This window comes from Neoarius graeffei, chromosome 16, assembly GCF_027579695.1.
Source record: "Neoarius graeffei isolate fNeoGra1 chromosome 16, fNeoGra1.pri, whole genome shotgun sequence".
NCBI classification, from domain to species: Eukaryota; Metazoa; Chordata; class Actinopteri; order Siluriformes; family Ariidae; genus Neoarius; species Neoarius graeffei.
The window spans coordinates 53919602-53945357 of NC_083584.1; the positions used below are offsets into that span (position 1 = coordinate 53919602).

The 25756-nt window shown below is 43.9% G+C and overlaps 1 protein-coding gene across 1 annotated transcript in view; it reads left to right on the top strand.

Annotated features, from left to right (window-relative positions):
• Positions 1-7156: 7156 nt before the first annotated feature.
• Positions 7157-25756, top strand: part of snx10a (sorting nexin 10a) — a 50507-nt gene continuing 31907 nt past the window's right edge. Inside the window, exons 1-2 of the mRNA XM_060942263.1 lie at positions 7157-7189; positions 14020-14106. Of these exons, the coding sequence (XP_060798246.1) occupies positions 7157-7189; positions 14020-14106 (120 nt within the window). The remainder of the gene's footprint in view (positions 7190-14019; positions 14107-25756) is intronic.

Consider the following 25756-nt stretch of genomic DNA (forward strand, 5'->3'; position numbering starts at 1 on the left):
AGTGAGGACGCACGTAACTGGGATAAGTGGCTCGAACCCTTGTTGTTTGCAGTGCGAGAGGTCCCCCAAGCCTCCACGGGGTTCTCCCCGTTTGAATTATTATATGGGCGTAAGCTGCGCGGCATCTTAGATGTACTGCGGGAAAATTGGGAGGAGGGACCTTCACCGAGCAAAAACGAAATTCAGTACGTTATGGATCTGCGCGCAAAACTCCACACGCTCACCCACCTAACTCAGGAGAATTTGCGGCAGGCCCAGGAACGGCAAGCCCACCTGTACAACAAGGGCACGCGCCTTAGAGAGTTCACTCCGGGAGATAAGGTACTCGTCCTGTTGCCCACGTCGAGCTCCAAATTTATCGCCAGGTGGCAAGGACCCTTTGAGGTCACACGGCGAGTCGGGGACGTCGACTATGAGGTTAGGCGAACGGACAGGGAGGGGGCACTACAGATCTACCACTTCAATCTGCTGAAACTCTGGAACGAGGAGGTCCCCGTGGCATTGGTGTCGGTAGTTCCGGAGAAGGCGGAGCTGGGGCCGGAGGTCCAAAAAGGGTCATTGGCATCACGTACCTCTCCGGTCCCCTGTGGAGACCATCTCTCCCCGACCCAACTCACGGAGGTCGCCCAGTTGCAGGCCGAGTTTTCGGATGTGTTCTCGCCCCTGCCCGGTCGCACTAACCTCATAGAACACCACATAGAGACGCCCCCGGGGGTGGTAGTGCGTAGCCACCCTTATAGACTACCCGAACACAAAAAAAAGGTGGTTCGGGAAGAACTTCAGGCCATGCTCGAAATGGGCATCGTCGAGGAGTCCCACAGTGACTGGAGCAGCCCGGTGGTCTTGGTTCCCAAGGCCGACGGCTCGGTCCGGTTCTGTGTGGACTATAGAAAAGTCAACGCGGTGTCTAAATTCGACGCATACCCAATGCCTCGTATTGATGAGCTGCTCGATCGACTAGGCACGGCTCGCTTTTACTCGACACTGGATTTGACGAAGGGATATTGGCAGATCCCCTTGACTCCATTATCCCGGGAAAAAACGGCCTTTTCCACACCGTTCGGCTTACACCAGTTCGTCACACTTCCGTATGGGCTGTTTGGGGCGCCCGCTACGTTTCAGCGGCTGATGGACCGGGTCCTCCGGCCCCACACCACCTATGTGGCCGCTTACCTAGACGATATCATCATTTATAGTAATGACTGGCAGCGGCACCTACAACACCTGAGGGCCGTCCTTAGGTCGTTGAGGTGGGCGGGACTCACTGCCAACCCGAAGAAGTGTGCGATTGGGCGGGTGGAAGTACGGTATCTGGGCTTCCACTTGGGCAACGGGCAGGTGCGTCCCCAAATTAATAAGACAGCAGCGATTGCGGCCTGCCCGAGGCCCAAGACCAAAAAGGGGGTGAGACAGTTCCTGGGGCTGGCTGGCTACTATCATAGGTTTATACCTAATTATTCGGACGTCACCAGCCCACTGACTGACCTCACTAAAAAGGGGGCGCCAGATCCGGTCCAGTGGACGGAGCAGTGCCAGCGGGCTTTCTCTGAGGTAAAGGCTGCACTGTGTGGGGGGCCACTTTTACACTCCCCTGACTTCTCTCTCCCTTTTTTGTTGCAGACCGATGCGTCGGACAGAGGGCTGGGGGCCGTTTTGTCCCAGCAGGTGGAGGGGGAGGACCGCCCAGTCTTATACATCAGCTGGAAGCTGTCAGTGCGTGAGGGGCGATACAGCACAATTGAGAAGGAGTGCCTGACGATCAAGTGGGCGGTCCTCGCCCTCTGTTACTACCTGCTGGGGCGCTCCTTCACCCTCTGTTCAGACCACGTGCCCCTCCAGTGGCTCCACCGCATGAAGGATGCCAATGCGCGGATCACCTGTTGGTATCTGGCACTCCAACCCTTCAACTTCAAGGTGGTCCACAGGCCGGGGGCACAGATGGTCGTGGCAGACTTCCTCTCCCGTCAAGGGGGGGGGGAGTCGGCTGCGGGCCGGACGGGCGCCCGGCCTGAGTCGGGCGGTGGGGGTATGTGGCAGTGGGGGCATGGTCAAGCGCCGGTCTGTGACAGGAGGGTGGAGCCAGGGAAGGTGAGTGGCAGAATCGCTTCACCTGACTGTAATTAACCTGTGTTTGTGTGTTTTCCCAGTAACCGCTCCCTATTTAAGGAGGCAGAGAGAGAGGAGAGGGAGCGCAACCCGGGATCAGACGAGTGTGTGTGTGTGTGTGTGAATGAATTTACTTACACTGAAAAGTTGTAAAAATAAATCGCCTTGTCTGCCTCCAAACGTTGTCCTGCCGTCCTCTGTGCTCCACCCACACTCGATACGTGCTACAGCGTGTAATAGTCAACGAGGTCACAAAGGACCCCAGGGTAACTTCTAAGCAACTGAAGGCCTCTCTCACATTGGCTATTGTTAATGTTCATGAGTCCGCCATCAGGAGAACACTGAACAACAATGGTCTGCATGGCAGGGTTGCAAGGAAAAAGCCACTGCTCTCCAAAAAAAACATTGCTGCTCGTCTGCAGTTTGCTAAAGATCATGTGGACAAGCCAGAAGGTTATTGGAAAAATGTTTTGTGGACGGATGAGACCAAAGTAGAACTTTTTGGTTTAAATGAGAAGTGTTATGTTTGGAGAAAGGAAAACACTGCATTCCAGCATAAGAACCTTATCCCATCTGTGAAGCATGGTGGTGGTAGTATCATGGTTTGGGCCTGTTTTGCTGTATCTGGGCCAGGACGGCGTGCCATCATTGATGGAACAATGAATTCTGAATTATACCAGCGAATTCTAAAGGAAAATGTCAGGACATCTGTCCATGAACTGAATCTCAAGAGAAGGTGGGTCATGCAGCAAGACGACGACCCTAAACACACAAGTCGTTCTACTAAAGAATGGTTAAAGAAAAATAAAGTTAATGTTTTGGAATGGCCAAGTCAAAGTCCTGACCTTAATCCAATGGAAATGTTGTGGAAGGACCTGAAGCGAGCAGTTCATGTGAGGAAACCCACCAACATCCCAGAGTTGAAGCTGTTCTGTATGGAGGAATGGGCTAAAATTCCTCCAAGCCGGTGTGCAGGACTGATCAACAGTTACTGGAAACATTTAGTTGCAGTTATTGCTGCACAAGGGGGTCACACCAGATACTGTAAGCAAAGGTTCACATACTTTTGCCGCTCACAGATATGTAATATTGGATCATTTTCCTCAATAAATAAATGACCAAGTATAATATTTTTGTCTCATTTGTTTAACTTGGTTCTCCTTATCTACTTTTAGGACTTGTGTGAAAATCTGATGATGTTTTAGGTCATATTTATGCAGAAATATAGAAAATTCTAAAGGGTTCACAAACTTTCAAGCACCACTGTAGAATTGTATTATAATTAGAATTGTAGACTTGAACAGGATAATGCCAACATATATATATATATATATATATATATATATATATATATATATATATACACACACACACACACACACGTGTATATATATATATATATATATATATATATATATATATATATATATATATATATATATATATATATATATATATATTCTTCTTTCTTCTTCTTTTGGCTGCTCCCGATTAAGGGTCACCACAGTGGATCTTTCATCTCCATTGCTCCCTGTCTTCCGCATCCTTCTCTACCACACCTGCCACTTTCATGTCCTCTCTCACCACATCCATGTATCTCCTCTTTGGCCTTCCTCGTTTTTGTGTGCCTGGCAGCTCCATTCTCAACATTCTCCCAACATGTTCTACATCTCTTCTCAGGATGTGCCCATACCATCTCAGTCTCATCTCAGCTTAATTCCCAAGCTCTCCACATGTGCTGTCCCTCTGATGTGCTCATTCCTTATCCTGTCCAACCTTGTCACTCCCATCGCAAACCTTAACATCCTCAACTCCGCCACCTCCAACTTTGCCTCCTGTCTCTTCATTAAGCATATGGTCTCCAATCCATACATCACAGCTCGTCTCACTACTGTCTTATACAGCTTACCTTTCACTTTTGCTGGGACTTTCCTATCACAAATGACTCCCAAAATCCTTCTCCCTGCCTGCACTCTCTTTCTCACCTCACTATCGCAGCCCCCATTTTCCTGCACAGTTGACCCCAGGTACTTGAATTCACCAACTTTCTTTGTGTCTACTCCTTGCATCTTCACTACACTCTCATCCCCATTCTCATTGATGCACATGTACTGTATTCTGTTTTGCTACTGCTCACCTTCATTCCTCTTCATTCCAGTGCATACCTTCATCTCTCCAAACCCAACTCAACCGCCTTTCTACTTTCACCACATATCACAATATCATCCGCAAACATCATGTTCCATGGTGACTCTTGCCTCACTTCGTCCGTCAAGCTATCCATCACTATGGCAAACAAGAAAGGACTCAAAGCAGATCCTTGATGGATTCCCACCTTCACTTTGAACCATTCAGTCGTTCCAACTGCACACCTCACTGCTGTTTCACTGTTCTCATATATGTCTTGCACCACTCTAATATACTACTCATTCACTCCACTCTTTCTCATACAATACCATAACTCATCTCTCAGCACTCTATCGTATGCCCTCTCCAGGTCTACAAACACACAATGTAGCTTTCTCTGGCCTTCCCTGTACTTCTCCATTAACATTCTTAAAGCAAAAATTGCATCCGACGTGCTCTTCCTTGGCATAAACCCATACTGCTGTTCACAGATTGCTACCTCTCTTCTCAATCTTGCCTCCAATACCCTTTCCCATCACTTCATGGTGTGGCTCATCAATTGTATTCCTCTGTAATTACTGCAGCTCTGTACATATCCCTTATTCTTGTATATTGGGACTAGCACACTCTTTCTCCATTCATTTGGCATTTTCTCATTCTCTAGGATCTTATTAAACAATCTCATTAGGAACTCCACAGCCATCTAACCCAAACATCTCCAAGCCTCAATTGGGATACCATCTGGTCCGACTGCTTTCCCAGTCTTCATTCTTTTTATGGCTGCCCTCACCTCATCCTTACTAACCAACTCTGCTTCCTGATTTGCTATCTCCAATGAATCTGACCTTTTCTCTCTTGGATTCTCCTCATTTAATAAATCCTCAAAGTACTCTTTCCACCTTCTTAATACACTCTCTTTGTTTGTCAGCACATTTCCATTTCCATCTTTCATCACTCTTACCTGCTGTACATCCCTCACTTCCCTGTTTCTCTGCCTAGCTAGTCTGTACAGGTCTTTCTCTCCTTCTTTGGTCTCCAGTCTTTCATACAACTCCTGGTATGCATCTGCTTTTGCCTTTGCTACCGCTCTTTTTGCCTTCTGTTTCATCTCTCTGTATAACTGCCTGCTTTCCTCACCTCTCTGATCATCCCAATTCTTCTTTGCTAGCCTCTTCTCTTTTATAATTTCCTGCACTTCTTTGTTCCACCACCATGTCTCCTTGTCTTCCTTCCTCCTTCCCGATGACCACCGTAGCACCTTCCTTGCTGCCTCTCTTACTAGTACAGCAGTAGTATTCCAATCGTCTGGCAGACTTCCATGACCACTCAATGCTTGTCTCATTTCTTCCCTAAACTCCTTCTGATGTTCAACCTCTTAGTTTCCACCACTTAATCTTCAGCTAAACTATTTCACGCTTCCTCTTTTTCACTTTCAAGCTCATCCTGCACACGACCACTTGATGTTGTCTAGCTACACTCTCCCCTGCCATCACCTTACAGTCTCCAATCTCCTTCAGGTTACCCCTTCTGCAGAGTATGTAGTCCACCTGTGTAGATCTTCCTCCACTCTTATACGTCACCCTGTGCTGCTCTTTCTTCTCGATGTATTGACTATTGCCAAATTCATCCTCTTTGAAAAATCAACCACCATTTGCCCTTCCACATTTGTCTCTCTTACACCATATCTGCCCATCATGTCCTCATCTCCTTTGTTTCCCTCACCAACATGTCCATTGAAATCTGCTCCTATCAGCACATGCTCCTCCCTGGGTATACTTTCTACCACTTCATCCATCTTTTCCCAGAAAGACTTTTTCTCTTCATTCTCACATCCAATCCATGGACTTTTTCTCCTTCTCCATTTTGGCGCAACAGTAGTGCACTTTCCACTTGCACCCTGTTGACCAGCAGTACTGGAAGCGGTCGTTTTAACCCGGGCCCCGACCAATCCGGTATCGTATTTCTCTTTTCATTCCGCATGCTAGATTTGGCACAGTTTTACACCAGATGCCCTTCCTGATGCAACCCTCTCCAATTTATCTGGGCTTGGGACTGGCACCAAGAGTACGCTTATGCACCCCCAGTGGCTGGACTAATATATATATATATGGCGGCATGGTGGTGTAGTGGTTAGCGCTGTCGCCTCACAGCAAGAAGGTCCGGGTTCGAGCCCCGTGGCTGGCGAGGGCCTTTCTGTGCGGAGTTTGCATGTTCTCCCCGTGTCCGCGTGGGTTTCCTCCGGGTGCTCCGGTTTCCCCCACAGTCCAAAGACATGCAGGTTAGGTTAACTGGTGACTCTAAATTGAGCGTAGGTGTGAATGTGAGTGTGAATGGTCGTCTGTGTCTATGTGTCAGCCCTGTGATGACCTGGCGACTTGTCCAGGGTGTACCCCGCCTTTCACCCGTAGTCAGCTGGGATAGGCTCCAGCTTGCCTGCGACCCTGTAGAACAGGATAAAGCGGCTAGAGATAATGAGATGAGATGATATATACCATATATAAACAGCAGACTACTTGCACATGACTCCTACAACAGATCTGGACTCATAAATTGTGTTCATGGCTAAGAGAAAATTCAAAATATGAGAAAACTGGTGAATGTGCAAAGTTCTCTTAGATTACTCATACAAGCTACTTAAGAATGAATCTGTTCATACGAGTGGTTCTTGTATGAGGCCCACTGTTCCAATTTGTGATTGATAAGCATGGGTCCAGAGCCTTTCTCTGACTTGCTATTGCATCATCATGCAGCTTTTCTCTAGACTCTGATGTAAGAGCTTAATTTCTAATCCTCTTTAATATGTTCCCAGTTCTCATTAAAAACATTGTGCTTGTGTAAACTTAGTGCTGAGTGCTTAGTGCTGAATCACATTCCTTCTCCTGATAAATAACATTTCTCTGCCTTTTCCAGTGGTGTATTTGAAATGGAGGACGTAATAGGCAGTCTCACAAAGAAGGTACTTTGATTTATCATTAGTACAGTTTTAATTTTTCATTACAATAGATCCTTAAGTGAGAAAAGCTACATTTGAATTTACATTCTTTTTGAATATTATGTTTCCATCCTGAAACATAATGCATACAAATGTTTCTTATTTGTTGTCCTCTTTGTAATACAATGTCAACAAGTTGTGTCTTTGTTTTGGAGAGTTGGCACCCGTAGTCAGGCTGAAGAATGCTTTAATTGGATTCTCAGAGTTAAAGCAACATTATGCATTCAGTTACACATTAGGCATCCATTCTGTTCTGTGCAAACGTGGAAGAATTAGAAATGCAAGGTTCACGGATTAGTGTAAAAACTCTCAAAGTTTGCTTGACTTGTATTACATTGTAGTAGGAAGAAAACGTGTACATTACAAATTTACAAATGCATGATGGGATAAATTTATATGTGGCAAACAATTGAATTGGTGTTACTCAACTGGAAGTTTTATTTTTATTTTCAGTGGAACGTACTTAAAGGGATCCTCCAGTGGATTTACTGTCAAACTTATTTTAAGTAAAAGTCACAGATTTCAAAAATCAAACTTTCATTTTCGGAGGCCAAATAGTGTTAAGGAAAAAGGATTTTTTTTCTTGAACACTATTTGGCCTCCAAGACACACACTACACACACTACGCACACTTCGCCACACATACTTTCTGTAGACCATGTAAAAAATATCTTGCAATGTGAAGTCTCATGTCTGATCCAGTGTTTGTCCATGACCCTCTGCTATAGCTGAGCAAGCACACTTTGCATTTTCTCTGTGGAAATGCAGTCTATTTCCAGCTTGTGCTTTCTGTTTAGCGTCATTGTGGCATTTATATGCTACACAATAAGATATACTTAAATTGTAACTTAATGTTATAAAAATTAGAGCTGCATTAGCAATAATTTATCCCACTTGATTTTGAGGTATTACGATGGGTCATTACAGTAGGGTGGTGTGCTAGTGCTCCCTGGTTTGAGTCCTTCTGCTGGTAGTTAGTTACACTCAAGCTATGTGTAGTTAGAATGTAGTATGTTGCCTATCCCACTGTGACAGTTTGGATTTAGCCCATTAGGTGTGAGATAGATTGGTGACCTTCCCAGAGTGTACCCTGCCTTTTGCCCGAAGTTATTTGAGATTGGCTTCAGCTTCACCCATGACCCTAATGGAAGGTGGTATAGATAATGGATGGATGGATGAATAAATAAGTCATAAAAATAAACTTTTATGGTAGAGTGCAGAGGATGGTTGCTTGTTTAATCTGTGACCATATAGACAAATAAAACTTTCTGGTAAAGTGACAAAATGTGTTTTGTTCCATGTTATTTGTTGGTAGCCTAACATTATTTTGGCTAGGTTATGCTAGTCAGTCATAGATATTGCAAACTTGCATACTTGGGAGAGAAAATTACCATTCTGTTGCAGACTGAGAGAGGAATGAGGTTGATTCTCAAGTATGTCAGGGTTCTCTGGCTCAGATTCTGGCTCTGGTGGCTCAAACATGTATGGCTGTACAACTCCAATAAAGCTGCTGACATTCATTTTTCAAGTCACGGTGGTATTTGAGAGCTGAGAGAGGCTGCACCTTTCCCATGACTGGGCTTGGTTTTAGTGCATTCAGTGGAAACATCCCCAGCATCTCAAAGCAGAGAGTACTGCTTTTTTTTTCTCCACAATTTTTAAACCTAATTTTATATACTTAATGATATTTTTGAAAAACCATTCAAATTTAGCTGGGTTGTTAATGACACATTTTTCTATGGTGTGGCAAACTCAAAACACATGTACGGTACTATTACTGTTTTACATAGACTTTAAAATATAGTTTTCCTTCTTAGCATGTGTCTTGCCCAAGCGATTAATGTGAGTGAAGTTTGTTTTTAAACTCCAACCCATTGTTTTTGTTATCAATACCTAAAAAACAATACCTGTAATCAATACCTATCCAATACCTAAAAACATGTTTTAACAAATTGTGCATTATGCTATGTACCATATCAGTTTGCTGCACTACTGCTTTGCATTATGCATTTTAAAAAATGAAAAAAAAAGCCTTATTTGACAAAAGTATTCAAATTCAAGTATTTGAATACGAATTTCATATATTTGAATTTGGGCGGGACGGCACGGTGGTGTAGTGGTTAGCACTATCGCCTCATAGCAAGAAGGTCCTGGGTTCGAGCCCAGTGGCTGGCAAGGACCTTTCTCTGTGGAGTTTGCATGTTTTCCCCATGTCTGCATGGGTTTCCTCCAGGTGCTCTGGTTTCCCCCACAGTCCAAAGACATGCAGGTTAGGTTACTTGGTGGCTCTAAATTGACCGTAGGTGTGAATGTGAGAATGAATGGTTGTTTGTCTCTGTGTCAGCCCTGTGATAACCTGGCAACTTATCCAGGGTGTACCCCACCTCTTGGCCATAGTCAGCTGGGATAGGATCCAGCTTGCCTGTGACCCTGTAGAACAGGGTAAGCGACTACAGACAATGGATGGATGGATGGATGGATGGATGAATTTGGGCGTTCTCACACCAGGAAAAATTGCCTTGTACTGCTCCTGAAAATGATTGCCCTTCCCACTCCCCCACTAACCTGCACTCACACTGCACTTCACGTTCAGGTCCTGAGTGTGCTTACATTATCACGATGCAGCTTTACTTGCCAAATACAATTACTACAACAGTCAACATTCCAAAACCATGGGCAGTAACATGGAGTTGGTCCCCACCCTTTTCTGGTATAACTCTTCTGGGAAAGCTTTAAATTATATTTAAAGTAGCCTGGGTCATTCAAGTTCTCTCACATCAACCTTGGCAAATTTTATGAACCTTGCTTTGTGCACAGGGGCATTGTGTCAGTAAACCCGCTGAACTGGTCCAAACTACAAACATGGACACCATGGACTACACTTCCCACAACTCACAGTGCCCTCTGCCTCCTGACTATTGAGATCAGCTGTCACTCATTATTCCAATTAGTCCCCCTGCCTATATAAACCTCTCATTCACTCCACTTCAGTGCGAAGTATTGTTCTGCCTTCTACAGTTCATAACAAGCCTTGTTATTTTCTGACTGACTCTTGTTCTTCTGACTCTTGATTCCCTGTTTTCCATTTTCGCTCTTTGTCTATTCCCTTTAATGCTGTTTGCCAATTGCCCAACCCTCGCTAGTTCAACGACTCTGCTTCTTGTCTCACATTTTGGCTCTGACACTGTCTACTCCTTGTCACTCTTCTGCGATTACATCTGTAGGTGCCTGCACTGTGACACATTGCCATAATGAAACAGGCTTGGGCCCTTTAGTTCCAGAGAAGGGAAAACTTAATGATATTGCATACGAAGACCTTCTAGACAATTGTGTGCTTCCAACTTTGGACAACAACAATTATGATGTAGGAAATTGGGAGCTACTTGCAATTAAGCTGGCCCTTGAAGAAAGGTGCCAGTTACCCATTCATAATCGTAACAGACCATAAGAACTTAGAATATCTCCAGAAGGCTGAGTGGTTAAACCCCTGTCAAGCCAGATGGGCCCTCTTCTTCACTAGATTCAATTTCACCATCTCTTTCCACCCTGGCTCCAAGAATACTAAGGCTGATGCTCTCTCATGAATCTTTGCTCCCCCTCATCAGGACTCCACTGCCTATTCCATTCTCCCTTCTCAATGCTTCCTCCAGTCCATCACTTGGGACTTAGACAGAGAAATCAGAGACTCTCTACCTCAACAACTCCCTGATAATCTTCCACCTGGTCTACTATATATATCCAAGCTACTCAGAAACAGACTCATCATGTGGGCTCACACATCACCCACCACCGGACACCTGGGCAGCCATCGCCCCCATCAGATGCTTCGAAACAAATATTGGTCGAAAACATGCTCACTGAGCTCAACCAGTTCATCACATCATGTTTGAGCTGCACACAAGCCAAAGTACCCAGAACTCCACCCACCGGTAAGCTCTGTCCCCTCCCGGTGCCTCAAAGACCATGGTCCCACATAGCCATAGACTTCATCAAGGACCTTCCTCCCTCACAAAATCACACAACAATTATGGTAACCATTGATTGCTTCTCCAAAGCCCTCAAGCTGATACCCTTACCTGGCATTCCCACCACAGTCCAAACAGCAGAACTATTATTTCAACACATCTTTTGATACTATGGTCTCCCTGAAGACACTGTAAGTGACAGAGGCTCTCAGTTCATCTCACGCTTCTGGAGGGCCTTCATGGAAAAACTAGGGGTGTCTGTCAGTCTCACTTCCGGTTACCACCCTCAGTCTAACGGACAAGTTGAGAGAGCCAACCAAGAAATCGGCTGCTTCTTGAGAATCTTTTGCATGTGTAACCAGGGGGATTGGGCACGCTTTCTACCATGGGCCGAGTATGTACAAAACTCCCTCAAGCACTCTGCAACTCAACTAACACCATTCCAGTGCATACTCGGCTACCAGCCACCTTTATTCCCCTGGGATGACACACCCAGCCAGGTTCCAGCCGTCTAAGAGTGGTTCACTCGTAGCCAGGCCATATGGGAGGAGGTCCACCAATAGATCAAGACTATCAATGCCAAGTAAAAGAAGTATGTAGATATGCATCATGCAGAAACCCCAACATACAGGTGACAGAGTGTGGATAGCAACCAGAAATCTCAGGGAACCCAAGTCTTCCAGAAAGCTCCAGCCACGTTATATCAGGCCTTTTAAGGTACTGGACCACATCAACAAAGTCTCGTACAGGCTAGAACTTCCTCCTCACAGTAGACTGTCACCAACATTTCATGTATCATACCTCAAATCTGCTATCCCAGGGCCCCTCTCCGAGAACTCACCTAACCAAGAACACCCAGCTGTCATCATGGAAGGTGAATCCATCTACCAGGTAAACAAGATCCTCAAGTCTAGACGTAGAAGAGGGCAGATTGAATACCTGGTAGACTGGGTGGGTTACAGGCCTGAAGAACAGAGCTGGGTTCCAGCCAAAGACATCCTAGATCCACTCCTCAAGCAAGAATTCCACGCACTACACCCAGACAAACCTGCACCCAGAGGTAGGGGGTGTCCTAGAAAGACTATAGCTTCTAGTCGGAGATCCTGGGGGGGCTCTGTCAGTAAACCCACTGAACCGGTCCAAACTACAAAAATAGACACCATGGACTACACTTCCCACAACTCACAGTGCCCTCTGTCATTATTCCAATAAGTCCCCCTGCCTATATAAACCTCTCACTCACTCCACTTCAATGTGAAGTATCATTCTGCTTTCTACAGTTCATAACAAGCCTTGTTATTTTCTGACTGACTCTTGTTCTTCTGACTCTTGATTCCCTGTTTTCCATTTTCACGCTTTGTCTAGTCCCTTTAATGCTGTTTGCCGATCGCCTGACCCTCGCTAGTTCTACGACTTTGCTTCTTGTCTCACATTTTGACTCTGACACTGTCTACTCCTTGTCACTCTTCTGCAATTATATCCATAAGTGCCTGCACTGTGACACATTGCCATAATGAAACAGACTTGGGCCCTTTAGTTCCAGTGAAGGGAAAACTTAATGATATTGCATATGAAGACCTTCTAGACAATTGTGTGCTTCCAACTTTGGGCAACAGTTTGGGGAAGAATAACATATGAGTGTGATGGTCAGGTGTCCACAAATTTTGGTAATATAGTATACTTGAGTCCTTTTCCAGGCAGATTCAGTGCACTTCCAGTTGTTTTAAGCTTCTGGGAATGACTCTACCATCAAATTTTATTCAATTGTTGTACTCTGCCATATACAATTTGGAAACATGCACAAATTGAACAATGTACATCAGAACTCTAATAGTATGTTTTGGAATTTGGGAACACACGCAACACTTAAACGTTTGTCAGATTTCAGTGTCTCAGATTAATAATTACACTATATGGCCACAGGGTTGTGGACACCTAATCATCACACCCATATATGCCTGTTGAACATCTTATTCCAGATTTATTTGCCTTTGCTGTAATAATTAGCTCCACTCTTCTGGGAAGGCTTTCCACTAGATTTTGGGGCATGGCTGTGGGGATTTATCTTCATTCAGCCACAAGAACATTAGTGAGGTCGGGCACTGATGTTGGGATGTTGAGGAAGCTCCAGTTCCAGTTCATCCCAAAGGTGTTCAGTGGGGTTGAGTTCAGTCAGGGCTCTGTGCAGGACACGAGTTCTTCACTCCAACCTTAACACACCATGGAGCTCGCTTTGCGCACAGGGACATCATGCTGGAACAGGTTTGAGCCTCCTCATTCCACTGAAGGAAAATTGTAATGCTACAGTACACAAAGACATTCTATACAATTGTACACTTCCAACTTTGTGACAACAGTTTGTAGAAGGACCATATATGGATGTGATGGTCAGGTGTCCACAATCTTTTGGCCATATAGTGTACTGGGGTAGCATTATTGGCAAAACTACTATTCAAGTGTTTAAAGACATTTTTATCAATAATATTCAGATATTATGTTGTGTTTTGAAATATCTGGTTTATCAAAGTTTCCATTGTATTTCATTTTCATTCATTTGGCAATAGCCATACAGGATGATGACTTCTTTTTTGTTATATCAAATTTTCAAATTCAGTCTGTAAACAACTACACTGCCCTCTTGTGAATTACAGATTTTTTACACATTTTTATGCTAATTTGATTTCTGCTAAATACTCAGTGTGTAATTTGCTCTTTGACCTAAGGTAATGAGGTGATTGAATATTTGGAAAAACAAACTCCTCCATAGCAGCTAATTTCTTTGAAACACACATGTCTCATGATTATGTTTCTTTTGTAAATGTGTTACAGGAATTTGTAAGAGCATGGGTACAGGATCCCCAGCTTCACAAAGAGGATTTCTGGCACACACACATTGACTATGAGATCTGTCTTCATGTAAGGCCAAACACCATCCATTTGCAATAACTCTGCTCCATATTTCTTGTGATTAAGTTCAGTCTAAATAAGCCACCACATTTATTGTAAGGATTCAGATTATCCTTGTCTATGTATTTGAAAATGTGTATCTTTTTTGCTTTTTATCAATAATAATAATAATAATAATAATAATAAATGAAGAAAAAATAATAATAAAGGGCAGCACGGTGCTGCGGTGACTAGCATTGTCTCCTTATAGCAAGCACTTTCTTGGTTCAAACCTGTTGACTGGGGACCTTTCTGTATGGAGTTTGCATGTACTCCCACATTTGCGTGCCTGCATGGGTTTCCTCTGTTTTCTCCAGTTTCCTCCCATAGTCCAAAGACAAATTGCCCATAGGTGTGAATGTGAGTGTGCATGATTGTCTGTCTTAGGGTGACCAGACGTCCTGATTTGGGGTTGTGTGTCCCGAGTCCCGACAAAAGTCTGTCGGGACACGGATATGTCCCGGTTTTCGCCACTTGCGACGTTTGCGACTGAGCAGCGTGGGAATCATTAGCGGAGAAATGTCTGCATTTACTATTTTGATGAATTGACAGGAATCGCAAACTTTCCTGGTTACTGCCCCCTGGCCCTGTGGCATGGGTGTTTATTTAGCCACATTATTCCAGACAACAGAACGTGTTGCCATGCAACAATAAAATAAACATTAACTGGCGCGAATGTTCTTTGTCTAGCAGTTAGCAGCAGTAATGCCGCAGCAATTATGCTGAAAAGAAAATGTACCTTTTCCAAAGATTTACAGGGCACCTACCCCTTCCTCCGAGAGGTGCAGAACAATGCGCACGAAGCCTACTGCACACACTGTAAGTGCTTTGTTCTTGTACTGAGTTAGGTAGCCTATGTTGCAAATGCTGTGCGCTCCTGTGGGGGCTTTCCTCGGGCTGTCGCCCCTCTCCTCCTTTATTGCTGTTTTGTTTGAGTGTATATTTACGGAAGCTGAGAGAGGCCCTTCATAATCTTTTTTTATTCACCTTGTTATCCCAAGATAACGACATAATTAATTCAGGATCTCAAGAAAACAACACAACTAATTCGAGATCTCGAGAAAACAAAACAATTATTTCATGATCTCAGCTGGATCACTGTATCTCCGTCGGTAGAGACGAAGCCAGGCCAGTCTTCTGCGGAGGTGCCGCGGACTAATTTTGAAATGATCCCTTATTAAAAGACTTAATGCAATCTCTCCCTGTGTCAACCCCTGATCAAAATATTGCCTTATTAGGTGATCGATTATTCCAGACATTCTATTGACCGGGGGCGGCACGGTGGTGTAGTGGTTAGCGCTGTCACCTCACAGCAAGAAGGTCCTGGGTTCAAGCCCCGGGGCCGGCGAGGGCCTTTCTGTGCGGAGTTTGCATGTTGTCCGCGTGGGTTTCCTCCGGGTGTTCCGGTTTCCCCCACAGTCCAAAGACATGCAGGTTAGGTTAACTGGTGACTCTAAATTGACCGTAGGTGTGAATGTGAGTGTGAATGGTTGTCTGTGTCTATGTGTCAGCCCTGTGATGACCTGGTGACTTGTCCAGGGTGTACCCCGCCTTTCGCCCGTAGTCAGCTGGGATAGGCTCCAGCTTGCCTGCGACCCTGTAGAAGGATAAAGCGGCTAGAGATAATGAGATGAGATTCTATTGACCGTCAGCATATCACAAGTCTCTTGGCGCACCTGAATGAACCATTTCTCAGCTGTTTACTCGAGATCATGAAATAATTGTTTTGTTTTCTCGAGATCTCGGAATAACGGTTTTGTTTTCTCGAGATCTCGAATTAGTTGTGTTGTTTTCTCGAGATCCTGAATTAATTATGCATGGATTAAAGCAAAAAAAAAAATTATTTGACTGAAAATTTATGGGGGGGGGGTGTTATGGGTGGATTTCAATGAAATTCTGAGAATGGTTAACTTAGAACTGATAACTTTATTATCAATTAATTAATGGATTAATATATTCAATTTATTGCACTTTCTTTCCATTGCTTCCGTATATTATTTTTTTGTGGCAAACCACACAAATGCAAGCACCTGGAATGTTTAGTTTTTTGCACCATAAACTAAATGGCTTTCCGTTTTCACCTATTTCGTACAGCCAAGCCCACCTCCACTTGTTTTTTTTTTTACACCTTTATCGATGGCAGACACATCAGTGCCTTCTTTCATGTAAAGCGCATCCATGCTGCCGAAACCGAAAGCAGAATGACATGCTCCTCTATGCTCGACGTCAATATAGAAAAAAGTTTGGATCTTCGCTTAAATTAAAATTGGGGTTTGACCTTACTTTGTGTTGAATACGACTTCAAAAACAATTCAAGATTTTATTAAGAGAAATATTGTGGCCAACACGAGTGTTAAGTTACCTAAAAGATCGCGTGAAGTTGGCTGCTATCTACTTTGCGTTCGTTCTCATTTTCCTCCATCATTTCATAGGCCAGAAACAGATGTTTTGACGTAATTTAACTTAGTAGGCTATGATTATTATTTAACTGTAGTCTTCTAGACATTTTGACTGTTTGGGGCATTGAACGCTGGTGTATGATTTTCAGGGAATAAAGTTTAGCGCATGTCGGAACATCATTGCGCTCGCAGCCTCCAACTCCTCAAACGTCCTTTAAATTGTGATATAACATAGGCTATAGAGTGCTTCGAGGTGAGCGCGAACCCAGCAGCGGCCATATTGGAAGTCAAAGGTCGCTGTGTCAGTGCATTGTTGTTCAGCGAAGCAAAAAGGGGTGACAATGCCAAATACATGTGTCATTGTTGGCTGTAGTAGCCGGGGGGGAAAAGGGTGGCAAAAGCTTCCACAGACTCCCTAAAGTCGTGACTAACCAGGGAATTGCAGCACAGGAGAAAAGCAAGCAGAGGAGACGACAGTGGCTGGCTGCCATTAACCGATCAAATTTAGGACAACTTGACTGTATCCGGATTTGTTCTGATCACTTTGTGACAGGTAGGTTAAATTGTCTTGAATTTCATAGTTACTAAAATAAATGTGATACAAACTATTATCTTTTCTATGTACTTTCAGCAATGATTAATGGATATATTTGTCACATTAGGTAGCTTATGTCTACTGCAGTGCATTGTTGCATCAAATGGCATTTAAGATCTAGGCCTAGTAATGTTTATGTACACGTGCTTTAGTTCACAAAATGGACTTGGGTGAAACACTAGATAGTTCACAAGATCGATGTATGTCACATGCGGCAACAAGCTGGGGTCAGCTTTCCATTCCTTCTCACTAACAGTGTATGGATCTACATTCCCAATGAAACATACCTTCTCAGCATAACGCTCCCGTGCCTGCTTATCCAAACTTTCACAGTAGTGCTCCATCACTTCAGATGTCTAAATTCTTTAAAAATCCAAGCTTCTAAGCCCTCTAACGCGGAAACGAATCGGTGAATGTGTACTCTATGATGTGTACTCTATGAGCGCTCTGGAGCGAGTGACTTCCAAGATGGCCGCGCAGACCGCAGTGTTACTATTTTTAGCATCATCTTGGAGCACTCTATAAGGCACGGTTCTAACATACCTTACACATTGGCCTAACGAAAATAATAATTGTTGGGGCGTCTGCTGATTTGTTAGCTATAAATTTAGGTCTAATTACTTCTGACAGTCTGCAAGCATTGCACCATCGGGTCTTCAAGTCTGGCTGAAGCAGAGGAGCGGGCTTTCCGGGGTTTATTTTTTCGTTTTTTTTAACATGCTCTATTTCTATATGTCCAAGTTTGAACTAAGTCATTTTGGCAAGATTTAATTTAATACATAACAGAAATGGTCAGACACAAGCACGCCAAGCACATGGGAATGTATTTTGCCAATTTTGACAGCGCATGTTTTTTTAATGCCGCACCGTAGACAGCAAACGTTTAAACATGATCAAACATAGGAAATGAACGACACAAAGCATGGCTCAAAAACAAAAAAGTTAAATAAACCCTGCTGATAGTTGATGGTGTTGCAACACATCAGTGTTATAACCCAATCTCTACCCAACCACCCGTCATTTTAATTCTCCTCGGATCAGCACCGACCTCACATTTGGCCTTGGGAGAGTTCAGTTGACGGAAATCCGTCACATGACGGAAAACTTTAATCCATGATTATGTCGTTTTCTCGGGATAACAAGGTGAATTAAAAAAGGATTATATGAAGGGCCTCTCTCGGCTTCCGTAGTATATATTCTCAAATCACTTGTCTCTTTTTTGTTTCTGTTTAACATACCATTCTGACAGTTTGGCCATATTGCTGTGTTGAACAGCTTGTTGCACCTTCCATTAAAAAGTGTTCACTTTTGTACACATCTTCTTGCTTTATTCATTCAGTTGTGGGGAATGGTTAGTAAGGTTGATTCTGACCTAGGCTATGTTGAGGTCACATATCTACTTTTTAAGTTCATGCTATAGTGCATGCAATTTTAGAGATATAGCCTACATGTGCATATGCATTCTTCTTGGTGTTCTCACAAACAGGTGAAATAAATCAGTTTAAATTTGGCCTATGGACATAGCCTGGCCTATTCTCAGCCATTACAAAATCTGTTGTCTGACCATAATTTAACTGATCTGTATACCACTATGCTACTAGATAACAAAATGCCTGTTTGTTTTATTTCATGTAAGATGTTGATAAATGTGAGCTTCAACAAAATGATAAGAGCACCTCTCTGAGTGTCGTTTACGTAAAAAAAAAGGTGTGCGTGCATGAGCACGGTCGCGCGCAAAAGTGTGCCGGTTTCAGACTAGGGAAATCTGGTCACCCTAGTCTGTCTCTCTGTGTTAGCTCCATGATATGCTGGCAGGGTGTCCTGGGTGTTGCCCGCCTCTCACCAAAAGTCAGCTGGTATTGGGTCCAGCTTCCTCGCAATCCCCAATGGAATGAATGAATAATAATAATTTTTTAAAATCTGTTTTATAAAAAGGTTCATTGCTCAAGGCTTTTCAATGCAATGCACACTAGTGTCATGCGGTTGTCAAAAGTAGTAATCTATTGTGTTATAATGGGCATCATCAACTGTAAAAACTTGGACAGCATAACGTATCTAAAAAGTGAAGCCACCAAAGGTCCTTGCAGGCCAGCAGCAGTGCAATTTTTAGCACCCGCCCATTCCCTTGCATTTCAGTGACAAAATAATACATTTTCCATGCCACTTTTCTCATTTAAACTGTCTTTCCATCTACAGTGTTTAATTAGAACAGTTGATATATGCACAATATTTAAAAATTTCCCCCCGTAAATTAGTTTTTAAAATGTTATTCTACTATATTGTTAAACAGCATGGCTACACTTGGGAATTAAGTGATTGACAGCCTTGGCCTCTTCATTGAGACCAGACTAAAAGCTATAGCTGTTTGTAGTTGAGTTTGTCTGGCAACCTACCTAGTCTAACTAGTCTAAAACATTGCTTTATAATTTCTTATAACTGTTAAATTTAAATGTTTTGACAGTCATGTCCTGTTGTGCTGTTGGTTGTACTAAAACACACTCTGTACAAAATTCTTTGTGTTTTTTTTGTGGCAAGTCTACGTGGATGCATAATTGAAGATTCACTATGTAGGTTTTAGCAGGATCCTTTAGCAGAAATGGAATGCAGTATTCATAAGTATGTTTTCATTCATGTATAATTACCTGTAACTATGAGTTGTTCAGTTGAGTGCATTTGTCATTGGCCACTGGAGCTATGGATTACTTCTAGAGCAGGCTAAGTTTTCTGTGTTTTGCCACTTGTTTTCTTAATTGGAATACTGCGCTTTTCTGTTGCTTGTATCCATTGAATACTCTGTTTATCTGTTGCTTGTTAGGCGCGTGCTACTCTATTACCTTGTGTTTACATCTGCTTAGCTACTAGATGGGATTCACTCTATCGGCTTCAATTGCTAATTAGCAGGGCTTTTAGTGTGGTTTTGAGTGATGCTCCTTCCTAAAATCTCTCCTCCTCTTCTAACCTGTTCATTATGTGTCTCTACATCATTCATGTTTGTGGTCTTACCCACAAAAGGTGCTTCCATTGCCATGACCCTCCATGAGGACAATGCCTCTCCAACCTCATTTACCCTTTAGCTACCTCCACTGACACCTTCGGGATCACTGCTGGATTATGGAACTGCCAGTCTGCCACATGGAAAGTTGACTTCATCTCTGCCCACACCTCCCTCCTGTCCCTCCACATCCTTGCACTGACAGAGACCTGGATTTCACCTGACAACACAACACCTGCAATCCTCTGCACCTCCTTCTCCTTCTCTCACACCCCTCACCCATCTGGTCATGGTGGTGGTGCCACTGGTTTGTTGATCTCTCAGTTGTGGAAGTTCTCACCTCTTTCAATCTCCCACCTCTCCATCTCCTCCTTTGAATTTCACTCAGTTTCAGTCTCTTCTTCTGTTATCCTTTTTGTTATTGTTGTTTATCGCCCTCCTGGCCCTGGGGGAGGTTTCTTTTTGATGAACTGCACATCCAACTCAGTTCCTTCCCTTCCACCCCACTGATGCTCCTAGGAGATTTCAACCTGCACCTAAAAGCCTCCCACTCTGCTGCCTTCCTTCCACTACTTCACTCCTTTGATCTCTCCCTGCTGCACTCACCTCCAACCCATAAAGCTGGCAACCTTCTAGACCTGGTCTTCCTCAGAAACTGCTCTGCCTCAGATCCCACAGTTCCCCCTCTCCATCTGTCTGGCCACCACTTTATTTCATTCTCCCTCCTTCTTCCTCTCCACCCATCATCCCCCCTCCTACCCCCACTGTCACAGTCCATCTTAACCTCTGCTCCCTCTCTCCCTCCTCTCTTGCCTCCTCTGTCACTGCTTCCCTCCCCCCTTGAATCTTTCTCCAATCTCCCCTCTAAATCTGCTGCATCTTCTTTGCTCTCCTCTCTCTCCTCATCACTTGAAATATTATCTCCTCTTGTCTCTAGGCAAGAACTGCAAGAATTGTAGGATTAGTCCAGGGATGTATTCTCTGCAGAGCCTGGGCAGACCTACCTCCTACAGAACAAAATTAAGACACCCATGGGAGTAGTCATCCTGTGGTGGCCCTACTGAGTCCCAGAGGTCTACTATCAAGCTATAGAGGCAGAAGTAGCCCAGATGCTACATGAGGTCATCATTGAGGAATGCACCAGCCCCAGGTCTAGCCCCATCGTCATCATACCCAAACCTGACAAAAGCCTCTGGCTCTGCAATGACTTCTAGAGGCTGAAGGACATATCAGACTTTGAGGGGAGGAGCAGCCAAATGCAGGACTGATGGCAAACCCAAAGAAATGCCATCTGTGGCTGATCAAGGCACAGTACTATGGGTACTGCATAAGCCAGGTTCTCCTGAAAACCTAAGAGAGGAAAACTGAAGCTGTCTGCAATTACCTCTGGCCTACCACCAAGAAACAGGTACATGCCTTTGTGGGGCTGGTGGGCTACTACCAGCACTTTGTGCCTAACTTTGCCTCCATAGCTTCTCTGTTTCAGATCTCACCAGGAAGGGAGAGCCCAATAAGGTCCACTGGAACCCTTGCTGAGGAAGCATTCCAGGCTTTCAAAACTGCTCTTATAAGCTCACCAGTCCTGAGGAATCCTGACTTCCAGCACTCCTTCCTGGTACACACAGATGCATTAGAGACTGGTTTAGGAGCTGTGCTGTTGCAAGACTTCAAGGGAGAAGAGCACCCCATAGTCTACATTAGCTGGAATCTGACACCTACAGCAGTAGAGTGAAAAGCCCTCACCATCAAATTGGCTGTAGAGAAGCTCCAGTACTACTTAACAGGCAGACACTTCACCCTCATCACTGACCATGCCCTACTTCAAAGGATGGCCAAAGGGGAAAAAATTAAACCACAGAATAACACATTATCTCTCTTCAGGGCTTCTTATTCCAGGTACAACACTGGACAGGAGCCTGCAATGGCAATGCAGACATTCTGTCCTGATGGCATGTGCTCTGGGCACAGTCTTCTCTGATGGTCAGCTCGGAGCTGTGTGTGTGTGTGGGGGGGCAGGCAGTGTAATGACAGCAGACTGGCAGCTGTCTTCTCCCTCTCTGCAGGTGCTCCTTGCTGCAGCACCACTGTGGTGCTGGACAGCACCCCACTCTCCACACCGAAACTCAACAGTGGCAGTTCAACACCACCAGCAGGAAACAGAGCCTAACACACACACACACACACACACACACACACACACACACACACACACACACACACACACACACACACACACAAGGAGGGGAGCAGCCAAATGCAACATAATGGTAATAGATAATTCATTGTAGTTTTAAGCTGAAGTCTACTTTGTTGAACTTATCAACTATTTACTGATACAGACTTGAGTAAAGTGGAAAGTTATTATGGCAATTGTAAGCTGAAGCCATTGTCGTAAAACTGTTTGTATCAATTACAGTCCAAGGCCATATTCAGTTTCTAAGTGCATCTTTAGGTTGTCAATGTGGGGCCATCCTCAGCAAGAGCGAAATGATGAATAATACATAATACATTTTATTTATAAGCGCCTTTCATGACACTCAAGGACACTTTACAAGAATAAAACAGATAAAATAAACAACAGAAAAACTACACAATATAAAAAAGAAAGAAGACAATCCAAATAAGAACATGTATATGGAAAAAAGTGCAGGTTTCTAGATTGAACAATGTGGAAACCAGAAGTGACAAAAGTGGTTGAAGAAAAGTGGTTGCCTATGTTGCCACTGTTCACAAAAAAAAAAAAACGACTAAGTGTGAGCTAAGAAATTAACCAATTGAGGACAATGCCAACACAACTCTCCAGGTGTTCCATTAGTAGAGTCTGGTCCACAGTGTCAGAAGCTGCAGTTAAATTAAGTAAAACCATAATTGAAACACCAGATTCAGCAGCAAATAACAAATCATTGGTTACTTTTAAGAGATCAAATTCCCTACTGTGAAATGGCATTATGGGAAACAAGCTGGCAACAGGAACAGGTTGAGGGCTCATGCGCACCATGCTCTCCTGTCAAGCATCCTGCTAGTCAACATTCAATCGCCGAAGAACAAGCTTGATGACTTAGGACCAAGGTTAAGTTCCAAAGGAAAATTTGGGACTGCAACATCCTCTTCTTCACTGAGACATGGATGAACCCAGTGGTACCAGAGTTCTTCTTAGTTTACTGCATGAAGAGGAGAATGGAGTCAGGAAAGAGAAGGGAAGGTGGATGATGGTAAACAGCAGCTGGTGCAACAAATTGCGAATTGTTCCTCTTACATGCTCCTGCACAGCCAACCTGGAACTCCTGACTATCAAATGTTGGCTTTTCCACCTTTTACCTTTACCTCAGTCATAGTCAGTGCCATTTATATTGCACCTCAAGCAAATAGCTTATATGAAGTACATGAGGCTCTCAATCAACACCAGCATCATCGCCAGGTCACTGCACTTATGGTGGCAGGGGTCTTTAACAGTGTCAAATTCAAATGTGCTGTGCCAATCTTCCACCAACACATCATCTGCCTCACCAGGGGTGAAAGAATCCTCAACCATTACTACACTCCATTCAAAGATGGTTGCAAGGCACAGTCTCATCCACCATCTTCCTCATGCCTAGATACAAACAAAAGCTGAAATAGGAAGCTCAGGTTCATAGGAAGATTGTGTAGCTCTGATTACATTACTGTGTTTAGGTAAGTGATCATGGGATTTATCAGAGAGCTAGCAGATGATATAGTCCACAAAACCATCATTAGAACATTTCGAAACCAGAAACCATGGGTAGATCAAACCATCCCCGATGCTCTGAGATCTGGCACTGTAGCTTAGGGATAAATGCATTTATTAGGGATAAAATTAGTTTAAAGTCTAGTTTAAAATATGTTTAAAGTGTTTATTTTTCTGTAAAGTTTCTTTGTGACAGTGTCTGTTTTTAAAAGCGCTACACAAATAAACTGACTTGACTTATAATGTGGGGCTCATGACCAGGAACATACACAAGTACAAGGCTGCATCCTATGACTTGCAAAGAGTAGTGAAGGAGGTGAAACAGCATTATGTGAGGAAACTAGAGTCACAGTTCCAACAGAGTGGCTCTAGGAGTCTGTGGCAGGGACTGAGAATGATAATGTCATCCTCCAGAATAGTGATGGGCCTCTGGTAGATGAGATGAACACTTTTTATAATTATGTCGAGGCTGCAGCTAACAGCACTAACAATGCTCGCAGTGCTCACAGTGCTACAATGCTAATGGGAACATGCATGCCAAATGTGTCAGAGCACAGCTTGGAGCACAATGTGAGGAAGGCTTTCAGGAGAGTGAACTGAAAGCCAGCAGTTAACAATGAAGGTAGAGTTAGAAGTGACCACATGGTCATAAGTATATAATGAGTTCAGCAGGGGGCTCAGGACACAACCCTGGGATGCTCCAGTGCTGAGGGTGAAGGAGAGTGAGACATGTCTGTCCACTCATAAAGGAAGGCAGCAGGACAAGATGGTATCTCAGGTCAGGTCCTTAGAGCCTGCATTGACGAGCTAGCACTGGTGTTCTTAGAGATATTCAAGCTCTCCCTGGCACAGTTGGGATTTCCTACATGCTTTAAACAATCCATTATGAATCCTGTCCCAAAAATACTCCAGCCTGTCTGCGTAAATGATTATTGCCCAGTAGGCCTGACCTAGTTGTGATGAAGTGCTTTGAAAGGCTGGTTAGAGATTTCATCATCTTTTCATTACTTGACACCCTGGATCCATTTCAGTTCACATACTATCTCAATCGCTCCACCAATGATGCCATCCAATACCTCCTACACAACCCTGAGCCATCTGGAGACCAGGAACGAAAATTATGTAAAAATGTTGTTCATTGACCATCTCAGTGTTTAACACCATAATTCTATCCAAACTCACCACCAAGTTGGAGGACCTGGGACTTAGCCTGTCCCTGTGTAAGTTGATCTCCAACTTCCTGAAAGGCAGACCACAAGCAGTACGAGTGGACAGACATGTCTCACTCTCCTTCACCCTCAGCACTGGAGCATCCCAGGGTTGTGTCCTGAGCCCCCTGCTGAACTCATTATATACTTATGACCATGTGGTCACTTCTAACTCTACCACCATTGTTAAGTTTGATGATGATATTGTTGTAGTGGGCCTGATCTTTGATAAGGATGAGAATGCCTACATGGAGGGGATTAAAAGCCTGAAGAACTGGACAACCTTCTCTGGAATGTCAGCAGGACAATGGAGTTGACAGTGCAGCTAGCATTGCAGGGAAGTGAGGGTGAAACAACTTTTGCCCTATGGCATATAAGTTGCATAAATCAGCAACAGATGAACATACGGTATGCTGAGGAACATGTAGCCATCATAAATCTGTATCATTGATATTATTGAGACATGCAGAACAGACAAATGTCTACAAATCATGTACAATTTTTTTTCTATACAGTATGTGTGGCATGAGATCTAATCAAAATTGCAACCTCCACCTCGAACACTGTCAGAGGTCCACCACCTGCCAAATCCCAATTCAGCTCCTGTATATCAGATCAAAATCCTCGAAGAACACAGATGAGTCAATAAAAACACAAACACCAGAAGTGACATACCTACTTAGATCAAAAGGTGCAGGCTATCTGTTGGTACCTCACATA